Consider the following 12,231-nt stretch of genomic DNA (forward strand, 5'->3'; position numbering starts at 1 on the left):
AAGCTTGAGCGCGTCAGAAGAGAAGAGTCGCAATTCATTTAAAAATAGTCTCCTGTCAGAAACTCAGAATACTTTGGAGGAACTTCCACATTTATTTAAATTGTTTCTGTCAGAGTTTCACAAAAGGGAAAACAGAGATGTTTTATACTTTCACAGGCTTGCTGTTTTTCTTTTTTCTTTTTTGTTTGTCTCCCTCACATCGTTCTTTGTGATCGAGGCAGGTGGTTTTTTTGGTAAACACCAAATCATCGACACCTGCTCCCAGACTGTGCCTGTCTGCCAACTCTCACCAGCTCTGGCGCAGCTGACGTCCTGGAACACAGCAAGTCTCAGATAAATAACAGGGACAGGACCAAAGTGGCCTGGTTTGTGAACAACGAGTCCAGAGGAGCCCCAAATCCACGCAGCGCCCATTCTTCAGGATAATAATGTTCCGTGCTCCCATTGTGCCGCGCGCCAGGAAGAGACGGGTCGATGACGGAGCGCCTGGACGTGAGGAGGTGAAGTTCAAAGATGTGAGGCTGTACCTGGTGGAGAGGAAGATGGGACACAGCAGGAGGCGCTTTCTGACACAGCTGGCCCGGTCCAAGGGCTTCATTGTGGACGACCATCTCAGGTGAGGAAATGTCTTGTGAAAAATACTAATTTTCTTTCACCCAATCACCACTCACTCTTCACTACACAATTCTCACTACACTCATTGCAGTTAGAGCCAGGCGGAACATTTTGGCCTCCTCTTTAATGAAAGGATCATTTCATGCTTGAACAAACTCTTTTTCAATTCGCAGAGACTGTTCGAAGTTAAAGATTCATTCTGTTGCTTATAGCTGTCTGCAATGAAAATATGAGGCCACTTTTTAAAGGTGAATAAATAGTATGAATTAAAATTCATATATATATATATATATTGCAATTAAACCATTGCAATATACTATTTTATGTCTTGACATTTTGTGTTCCCTCATGTAGATGGAATTTCTTTATTGCGTCTCCTCAAACATTTTGTAAGCACCTTACATGATAAATTATAGAACATTTGTATGTCCATCTTATGACGTGCCTACATTATTGCATAGCAAACAACTTTTGACAGTGGTTGTGTACTGGTGTGTGTAAGCTTGTGTCTGTGTGAGGTCCTTCATGTTGAGTTGTGTGTTACTGTCAGTCAGTGTGGACAAAAAGAGAAACATTTAACTGATAAAAAGTGTTTGATTCCAACATTTCCTCTCCCTCAGTTTGTTAAATGTAAAGAGAAAGTGTGATACTTGAGTCTGTGCCCACAACATAGAGAGACTCTGGGGGTGTAAGATGCCGAGGGGGCGTGACACACCTGTACGTGGGAGTGGGAGGCATGGTCGTTTTGCCACAAACCTAGTCCCTATTTTTAGCATACGGTGACACATCTAGATCACTTCTTCCAGACACAACCATTGTTTATATTCGCATCAACTTTTATACACAGAACTGTCTCGATTATCGTGGGCCTCTGAGCCTCCCCCTGGTTTAGGAATTCATCCATTTATAAACCATTTCCTCTGCCAATTCAAAGGATTAGAAGTTCTTTTTGAGTCGCTGGAGTCTGCTGGATGACTCACGTTACGCTCTAAGGGAGAGAAGAGCTAGAGGAGCTTTGTAAGACCATTGGTAAGGTTCAAGATCAGGGGTGGGCTCTTCAGCTTCCTTGTTGCGGCACTTTTCAGCACTGGCCAGTCACCACCTCTTGACAACAGTAACCACCTCTTGTCTGGAAGCTGCTCCAACTGTCTCCTGTGTTGAACTTTCACTGGACACCTCCGTCTCTGTACCTTTGCTTTGTTTAACACTGGGTTCATTAAATGTTTGCAACTATGTTTCAGTTAAAAAAATAGAAAAACATACGCCAAGCATCTGAAGTCCACCTCCAACACGACCTTTGCATGAAAATTCCTGGATCCAAAAGCAAGTCTCGCTTGAAAACGAAATCTCCCAATGCTGAAGACTCCTTTAAAACATTCCTGGATCCAGATGGTGATCCGGATCACTCCCAAAACTGAATTCATGGGACAGACCGTGTCCCGTTTCACACATTTCCTTCAAATGTAATTCAAATCCGATCATAATTTTTCAAGTTATTTTGACAAATTTTAACAACAGACTGACAAACAAAACTAACCTACTTCTCGGTGGTCATTATTCAAATATGGGAGGAGCTCAACTTTTCCAATGTTTTCAAACAAAGCAAACAAACAGAAAAAATGAACAAAAAGCAACAAAAATGGCAGTAACAAAACGGCTCATTTGAAAGTAAAAGTGGCCCAGCCCTGCTCCAGATGCTGCCCCCACACTTGGTTCAAACGCACTGCAAATGCATTCCCTTCATTAAACTATCCCCTCTATTCAGTGAGAGCACCTTCCTCCTCCTTCTTCTTCTTCCTTCACCCACTTCTACTAAAGCATATTACTGTTTACACGGTGATCAATTTCCTAGCTGAGAAAATGCAAATTTTAAGGCTGACAACAGCCAGAAAGGTGAGCTGGCGAGGGAACCTCTTTGTTTTGCAGCGTTGCTTTCACAGGCTCTTGTATAATCCGGGGGGAAATAAAACAATATTTTTGCCCAGTGCTTCATGATGCTTTCACATTTTTGTGTCCATCTGCCTGTAAGAATTTCACCATTGTTCTTTCTCGCGCTGCCAGAATTGAAGCATGAAATGTGTTCAATTGCGTGCGGGCGCAGACAAGCATATTCAGATGAGATACACAAAGTTTTGTTGACGTTGCTGTACGGGGAATTTCTTCCATAGGAGGCAACACAGCCGCTCTTTAAGTCACCTCACATGACTCTGCACTAAACTTTTCTCTGCTTTACAGAAGGTTGTGGACGGAGCTCAGTAGTGAAGTGGTGGAGGGGCGACGCTCTCAGCTGATGTTCATATGTCAAGTTCATCTGATTCAGCAAGAGCACAACTTATTTGTTGCTTTAAAGTTCCCAAACTTTATAATGAGTTGCTGAAGTTTTGTCTCAGCGAAGGCAAACTTTTGGTTTGCCGCGATGAATCATCTATTGTGCGCTAATTACGGAAGCAGCACGGCTTCATCCTTTGTGTGTCGCGTACTTGAAAGTATCTTTAAATCTCGAAGCTCACACTGCGAGCTCAGTGGACGTCCTCGGCGTGACATCCACCACGCCCTGCTGGCGGGTTCCTTTGAGGCCGGCGACGTGACGGCATGTTGAATAAATTGTGTTAAAGCTCAAATGAACTGACTGATAAAATATGGTCGGAGCAGGTCCCCGTCAGTGTGTTAAACAAGTACACAACCGAATGCGCTGTGTGTCGTCTGAGTGTGGCCATCGTGGCAGCATTCCCAGAAACACAGCTTGAGCGCGACTACGGTTACACTCGGCTTGATACGAGAGTTTGAGAGCAACAACAGGAAGTGGAGCGTGGCTTCCTCAAACTGACAGCGATACTGCACACTGACAAAAGTGATATCAGCTGCACTGTCACTGCAACACCACACATATTTGATCCTACACACCTAGCGGGCGCCGTGCCTCGAGCATATGGCCACACGTAACGTGCGCATTCCGGTGTGGATAATGAAGGATGCTGCTACACACTCACTCAGACACACACACACACTGGTTTGGAGTGTGACACCAACATGCATCCAAACAAAGACATGTTTGTTTCGGGAGATTGATGAGCCACACTCACATTGCGAGGCAGACTTGGCTGCTAAACCCTAATAGTTCATTGAATATTCATTCCACTCATTCGCGGTGCATTTCTTTTTCTTTTCACTTTGTGTTTGAATAGATGCTCGTGTTCACCTTACTGCGCTATTCTGTTCCACCCTGACTCAAATGATGCAATATGCTCATGTTTGCTAGCAGACTTTTGTGTCTGAAGTCAACCATCTGCGTTGCATGTTGAAACATACGTATTTCAGTGGAGTAAAAGTTTTTCCGTCCAAGCGGGGGACACAACCAGAAGCTCAAATATATGTCACAGATCACATACATGTCACACCTTATGTGGCTCTTCTCCATGCTGACGGTGCAGTCAAAGTGACCAGCACTGATACCATACCATGGCCAACCCCGACCTCCTGCCCCGCCTCCACATGGGGTGCCAGGTAGGCGAAACATGTGCCCCAATAGAAAGTGTCTGTCAACATGCCACATTGAGGACTGACTTGGGCATCAGCAGCAAAAATCCACTTGCAAACATCAATATATCAAACCATGGGAGTGAGAATATGTTGTCCTTTTCTCTAATGATATTTCTCTTAGAATACCTTTTTGTAGTCGACACGTCTTATAGTACTTGATTCCACTGTACAAAGGAGCTGCTCACAAAAGTGTTCAGATCAATGAATACTGATCCCACTGATGCACAAGACACGTGGCAGCTAGGATGAGAACAACAACAACAAACATGGAGGAATCCCTGAACAAAAGCAAACAAAAGCATCTGGTTGCTTTTGTTCAGGGAGGTTTTTCACTACACAGTGTCCAGGGTTTCCACTACTCTGAATGGACTTGAAATTCTTATATCATTGAAAGTCTTATACAAATATTTTCAAGACATGAAAAGAGCTTTAGTTTAAATCAGGTGATATAAAAACTTGAATATAGCCACCATCGTGATGTATTGTGCTATTGTCAAGCTGATGCAAAACAAACAATATTTTGTTGTTGAAATGTATATATAGGTCCATCATTTGAAGTGACTGAATACATTCCTTTGGGAAAGGATGGCAAAACATATGCAGGGATGAAATATATCATTTTATAGGTTATTTACAACGGTCAACTGTTCACATCACTTTCAGCACAGATTATTTTATTGAATAAACCTCAAGGAAGAAAGCTAGATCTTGTTGTGGGTTGGTGTCATATCTCCCAGTGAGTCACTGTTGACTTGAGCTCAGAATTTCTTCTCCTCTGCAAATGGAAAAAAAAAGACTAATTCTTTTTTCTCTTTGTACTTAAGATCTAAATCCCCGCATGTCTCATACCTTGACCCCGACATGGTGATGGCGACCTCTGCGATCTTCGACGCAGATCAGTCATAGTTATTTATGAGAGGCAGCCAGTCCAGCAGGACAGAGACAAAGGTTTGGAAGCCTCTGCGTGTTTATCTGGGAGCATCCTTATCGCTTTGATTTATGTGGACGTGGAATTGCTTCTCTGGTATTTCCGCCAATTAAGCATCTCTGAAGGGACGCGCTCTAAAAAACCCAGCGCCCCAGATGACCCGCACTGGGGCAGAGTTATTTAGCGCTGCAACTTGGACTGCAGGGAGGGTTTGTGGAGGAATTGGAGGAGGCACTGGTTGAATGGGTTCCACTGAAGGGAGGAGGTTCATGTCGGAGATCAACAGTGTCAAACTCAATCATCTGAGCGGCCAAAATGGTAAACGCGTTCCAAGTCCGGGGAGAACAAAATGCATATTCACTAAACAGTCTCCAACTGGCTCTCCTTTCTCAGGAAATAGCTTGATCAGAGTAGAATGCTGCGTCAGCCTCCCCTTGAATAACAGATGCTACCTTTAGCACCACCATGTTTCCAACTTATAACACACGGGACACGCCTCAACTGACTTTCCTATCATTTGGTTATAGTCCAGTTTCCAAATAAATGGTGGGCATTTATAGACTCTTGTAAGACGAATGAACATGCATGAGCGCCCTTTTCTTGGTGTAGCAGTCCATTAATTTAGTGAGTTTGAATTAGTATTATGGGAATTTAAAGTACTTGTGGGCCGGATTTGGCCCCTGTGCCTCGAGTTTGACACATTACAGAGCATATACTTTTCACATATCATGCGACTTATGACCGGGATAGTTTCCGACTAACTAACTACGTCGGACTGGAAAGTAAGTAAGTCAGATGCCATTCAAAATAGACGCAATGGTTATAGGAACTACTATAGTGGTAGATTGCTGTGTGAGAGTGTGATGCTGGGATACTGTGCTGCCGTAACTGCGTTATGTTGCCAGACATTGAATAAAAAAATAGCATCTGCTGGCATTGGCTGGCATCTGCTGGCCGCGGTCGTAAGTATGTGTGGACGTATGTTGAGCTGGTCGTAGCAATAGCTGCAATACAGTTTATATATATTATAATATTATTATATATATTTGTATTTATCTGATATTTATTTATTTTGGACATATAGTTTTTGTTTTTGGAAACTGGAGGCCCCAGACCGAAATTTTGTTGCCATAATACAGTGATATGTTTTTGTGAAATGACAATAAAGAAAGTCTAAGTCTAAGTAAGTCGGATGTTACGTGTCCTTGGCTTTACAGGTGAGAGAAGAGAGAAGGAGGTGGTAGCAAAGAGAGGACGGAGAAGGCCTCGAGGTGGGCCTGGATACACAGGCCAAGTGCTGCTAGGGCTGAGGCTTGATCAACCTTTGCTGGGTTGCTGAGGCAGGGTGTCTGAAGATGAGCCCTGGCTTCCAACAGACGATGTATCAAGAGAAAAAAAAATGTAGTGCACAATGACCTGGTGGTTGGCTTCCACTGGTATTAGCAATGTTTTGGTGTTTGGAACTAGGCAAGAAAGGGACTTGCGTACATATTTACATAGTGTGTGTAACTATTTACTGCTTCACAAGCAAGTTGGTCGCACCAAAGCTTGTCATGGAGCCCAAGGTGCTAAAAATCTAGGGTGTTTTCATCGACTTTCATGTTTTCCCCAACTCTCTCACCCTAAACCTAACCGTCCCAAACACATGGCTAACCTTAACCAGGACTCTGAACCAAACTGAAACCCAATTAAAATGACCCAGTTATTTTGAATTCTTCATCCTGAAATTGAGGCTTAACCTCGCGGGGTCCAGCCAAATGTCCCCACAAAGTCACACAGTCCTCACAAGGATGGTGTTTTGTCAAGAATTGCTCACCACAAAGTAGAATAAACAAGCCCACACACACACACAGACAGTTATGTTCCATACGTCAGTTGTCAGTGGATTCCATTGAACAAACCTAGAGTGGGAACTTTGCCGCGAGGCTTGTGAATTTTCTTCAAGCATGATAGAACTATTTTGTAGGCCTCCCTTGAAATAATATACCGCTTGGTTTGTCTCATACATTTCTTATTGCTGTAAGAGATGGAGGTTCGACTGGGGGGCCATGTAGATATCCTATTCCTCTGAGTGTTCCTGGGACGTCAGGGAGGTCCTGCTTAATATTCAGAAACCACCGACTCCTGAAGAACGTCTGGCCATGCTCGGACCAGACTGGAGACACAAATATGACACTGCACTTCAAGCAAGTACCAAACTTAAAAGCCTAAAATTCCCTTCTTGTTAATCGACATTCGACAAAGCTGAATGCTAATGCACTCTTAAACCTGGAGCAATGAATTCTGCTTCACTCAGGAAAGTTATGTGACCGACATCTACATCCACGTCAGGGGCACACAACTGTCACAACCCTCACTCATCGATGTAGTAAAAACAAGGCATGCGAACCCTGAAGTTCATTTCAATTTTGGGATTTTAACCATCACCTTAATTCCCGAATTCCTTTTTGTGCTGAGATTTTTTTTTCCATTTCAAAGTTTCCACAGCCTTGAAAGTTCCTTAATAAGTTTAAAGTTTGTAAAAAACAAATTATTTTTCTTTTATTCACAGATCACAAAGCCTAGAATCATAACTGACCAGTCATTTCAGCCAGACTGAAGTATTATTAGTGGTTATTCTAATATATATACATAGATTTCTAAAGTTTTTCCCCTGTGAAATTGATTATCTTCTATTATTAAATCCCTTTAAGAATGTTTTTCCTCTTATATTTCCCTTTTTATTTCCGACTTTCATTCCCACGTCACCATGAACTAGTCATGTAAACATTCATCACTGAAAGCTAGTAGTGATGGGTAGCTGAGGTTTCGCGACACAGCATTGAAGGGTTGATTTTCAGAGGCCACCAGATGACGCTGTCTTCTGAAAAATATTTGGACTTGAACAACTAATTCTATGAAACCTCACACCATTCCCAAACCTAGAGCGCCATCTAGTGGCCTCTGAAAGTTACATGATACAGTTTCATGATACCCATCACAACTGAATGCTATACTTCATATTTATTTAACATGATGCGTTGGTGCATGGTTGGCGTTGGTGCATTATGGTGTTGTTATAAATCTACATTGTCATAAGGCGAACGCTGACCCTGATCCCTGCCATATCTTGCAGCGATGATGTCACTCACGTGGTGTCGGAGGAGAGCCACGCGTCGTCTCTCTGGTCCTGGCTGAAGGGTTGTAACCTGAAAAGTCCCTCCGTGGCTCAAGTGCTGCACATCAGCTGGTTCACTGACAGCATGAGGGCCGGGAATCCGGTTGCCGTGGAGACCAGACACCTCATTCAGGTCCGTGCGCATCATATATTAGACAGAACCGTCAAGCTCGCAATAAGCTAAACGCTTGAGGATACTGGCGCTGTATTTCATCGCATTTATTCACGAAGGAAACATCCGGCGCAAGACAAATGGCAGAGACATAAAGTTAATGGAATAATTCCTCATACATACATATTATGAAGTTATTTCCGCGGGACAACATGATTGTATATGCTTGTGCAAATTTATGGTGGTTGCCCACGGACAGCAAGACCTTGTGTAGACATTCACCGTTATTACAACAGCAATATTGTATCATAATCCACGATGCGGCGCGGAGGTCGCGGGAAAACACATCAGCCTCCCATCAGGGTCCCAAGAAACCAAAACATTTCTGAGAACACAGAAAGATACAGTGTACAATATCACGCACAAGGTGCATACATTTCTTACACCTAACTTGAAATTCCACTCTCTGGGGTGAAGACAGCGTTTTGGCTATAACTCTCCTCCTGGTGTTTGGGTGGGGATCTGGAGATATGATATGTGTCCCGATGCAGGAGGGGCCACACAATATATTGTGCATATTGTATGTGTCATACTGCAAGCAATATTTTTGAAGAAGCGCTATTGTTTTACTAGCAAAAGCCAAAATAATAAAAGACCATTTAAATATCCTTTCTTTTTCAAACTTTATTTTTCGTTTTTAGAGACAGCAACAACAACGGATAAACAGTAGAATACAGTTAGACACAGACAAAAACAATAACTCCTCCCCGCCTCCCACCACTTCCCTCCCTGTCCATTCTCCCACCCACCTCTGGACCAAGCACAAAAAACAAAAAGTAAAAACAAAAATCATTAAAAAATGAAATAAATAAAATTAATTAAATAATAATATATAAATATAATATATAAATAATTATACAAATAAAAAAAACATGTCACTTGTCAAAAGGCAAGGCAACATTGCTATTAAATATCCATTTACCACACTTAAATATGGTTACAGTTTTGGCTCATCAAATATCACGATGGTTTCTGTCCATGTGGGATGGTTACAGATATAGACGTGTCCTGGAATGCTAACAACAGAAGCTATCAACAAAGCTAGCCAAAAAATTTGCGAACAAAAGCAACTATTTTCAAGTTACTTTTCGTCATTTTGGGAGTGACGATGTGTTGTCAAGAATAACTTTATTCAGAATTTAAGAAACGGACACTCAGTTTTTCCTCGAGGGAAGTGGTGGAAGACGATCGTGGATGGAGGGAGAGAGTGAGCTTTGACTCAGTATAGCCTTGGACTGTGTTTCCCTTCAGAGTCTGGAGAGAAATTTTGATAAAATGAAATATAAAAAAAATGGTCAGCATCAGTTCCAACAATAGAACCAAATTTGGCAATGCCACCACGTTGTAGCCCTCTGCTTCAGCGCACATGCGCGTCATAAGTGCCGAAAATGTTGACCCTCCTGTTGAGGTGACGTCCTCTGCAGCACAGTGTGAGGGCATGTGTGCGAGTCTCTTCGACTGGATTGTTGTTATTTGAGGAGATAAATCCATTTAAGAAGCTACAATGTCGAGACAAAATAGATTCCCTCGCCAGGCTCGGGCACATTTGCCCGTGGCTCCTCTTGATAGTCCGGAAAGCCGCCGTGTTATACAGTCATAAATATTCCGAAGCAAGTCAGCAGAGAATTTTAAGCATCAAACACCTTGAAATGCTGTTTTTCCTGCAAGCTTGGCGTGGGGAGGTAACAAGCCGACGCTGCTAGCAGAGAAGCTACTGCTCTACTCTGCATGGGGAACACTGAAGACACATTTGTGTATCGCAGTGACCTTCCGGAGAAGACTCAGTGATGGCCTTTGCCCTGTTTAGTGTCCATGCATGATTGCATTTACTCACCTGAGTGGCCTGCGTTCACTCCAAGTGACGGAGACGAACATGACGGCGGCAGCAGACCTTGAGCAGAGGCGGGTGATGGCGGCCACTCATCATCTCAGCAGATGGTTGGCGGTGAAATGAAGCACATTACTTCAGTGACATCTAATGCTTGTCATACGCTGCACGGCGGCAGGAAGAGAAAAGTCTTGAGGCACAAAGCTCTAAACTCAATATCGCAGGCTGGTGCGTTTTCAGACTTGAACTCGGGCACTGCTGTGTGCAGTGGTGCGTGACCAGAACTGTAAACATGAAGCACTGTTCTGTCCAAGCAAACAAACAAACAAAAATAGCACAGTTCCACTTCTCTTAACATTACATGGACATTAAATACCCATCATATATAAACAAATGCCATGACAAAATAAATAAAATATATGTGAAGATAAGTAAATAGATCCTACATTGATAATGATACATTATATAAATGATATATTCTATATAAAAAGATCCTTGCAACCCCACATGACCTTACTCTTCCATCCAGTTAACCAAGACATGACCTGTGAGGACATTTCTTTTCTCATATTTCCCCATCAAAGTACCAACCCACAAACCATAAACCTACCAAACATATTTCCATCCAACTATCTGACCATTCGTCCATACATAAAGTCAACCACGCAACCATCCAAGCCAATCTTTCCTGCATGAGCTCCCACCACACCAATAATCTTTACTCAGTGTAGCTTTGTTATTTTTTTTTTTTCCAATGCAGGTCCTTCAACTCGACATCCCCCAACACTGTACAGAAAACAATCCCATTAGTCCCACCACTTTAGCAGCCATAGACTCAGGAGAAATCGACGGCGTGACAGGAGCATTCGAGGGCAACGCTGTGGCTTCCTGTAACCTTTTCTAACCTAAGTCCAGTTCTAGCATTTTCATGCTTTGGCTCTTTAAATGTTTGAGAAGAGAAAGCGATTGTCAAATGACATCTGAACCTTTCCCTACTTTGTCCCGGCCCTTTATCACCACATGCCGAGACGGAAGAGCTGTGATGTCCCATAAGACATCGACAAACGACAAAAATAAGACGCCTACATGTTTGAGGCTAAAGAAGAACAGTTTTGAAATCCCCCAGAGACATTCTCAGCTCTTAAAAAAGGAGATCATCTGCCCCCCTCAGGCAGTGCACGGCACTACAACTGTAATCCAACAGTTCTTCTTATTTTCCTTCGGGCTTCTGCCTTCAACGGTTGCCACAGCGGATCATCTTCCTCCATCTAACCCTGTCCTCTGCTTCCTCTTCTCTCAAACCTCATGTCCTCCTTCACCACCTCCATCAATCTCCTCTTTGGCCTTCCTCTCCACCTTCTGCCTGGCAGTTCCAATATCCTTCTGCTTCTTCTTCTTTTTCTTCTTCTTCTTCTTCTTTCGGCTTCTCCCTTCAGGGGTGGCCACAGTGGATCATCTTCCTCCATCTCACCCTGTCCTCTGCTTCCTCTTCTCTCAAACCTACAAACCTCATGTCCTCCTTCACCACCTCCATCAATCTCCTCTTTGGCCTTCCTCTCCACCTTCTGCCTGGCAGTTCCAACCTCAACATCTTCATCTACCAATGGACTGTCTCTCTCTCCTCTGTACATGTCCAAACCATCTCCATCTAGCCTCTCTGACTTGGTCTCCTAAACACCTGAGCACATGTGCTCTGATCCTATCCATCCTGCTCACTCCCAGAGAGAAGCTCAGCATCTTCATCTCTGCTACCTACAGCTCTGCCTCCTGTCTTTTCCTCAGTGCCACTGTTTCCAAACCATACAACATTGCTGGCCTCACCACCCTTTTGGACACCTCCCCTTTCATCCTTGCCGACACCCTTTTGTCACACATCACACCTGACACTTTTCTCCAATGATTCCACCCTGCCTGCACCTGCTTCTTCACCTCTTTCCCACACTCTCCATGGCCCTGGACAGTTGAGCCTCAGTACTTTAAATCCCCACCTT

General features: G+C 43.4%; 1 protein-coding gene across 1 annotated transcript in view; it reads left to right on the forward strand.

The window, feature by feature from the left end:
- The first annotated feature begins 405 nt into the window (after positions 1-405).
- dntt (deoxynucleotidyltransferase, terminal) overlaps positions 406-12,231 on the forward strand; it is an 83,320-nt gene continuing 71,494 nt past the window's right edge. Inside the window, exons 1-2 of the mRNA XM_053875462.1 lie at positions 406-616; positions 8,199-8,373. Of these exons, the coding sequence (XP_053731437.1) occupies positions 429-616; positions 8,199-8,373 (363 nt within the window). The 5' untranslated portion in view covers positions 406-428. The remainder of the gene's footprint in view (positions 617-8,198; positions 8,374-12,231) is intronic.

The sequence above is a fragment of the Synchiropus splendidus genome, chromosome 9 (assembly GCF_027744825.2).
Source record: "Synchiropus splendidus isolate RoL2022-P1 chromosome 9, RoL_Sspl_1.0, whole genome shotgun sequence".
NCBI classification, from domain to species: domain Eukaryota; kingdom Metazoa; phylum Chordata; class Actinopteri; order Syngnathiformes; family Callionymidae; genus Synchiropus; species Synchiropus splendidus.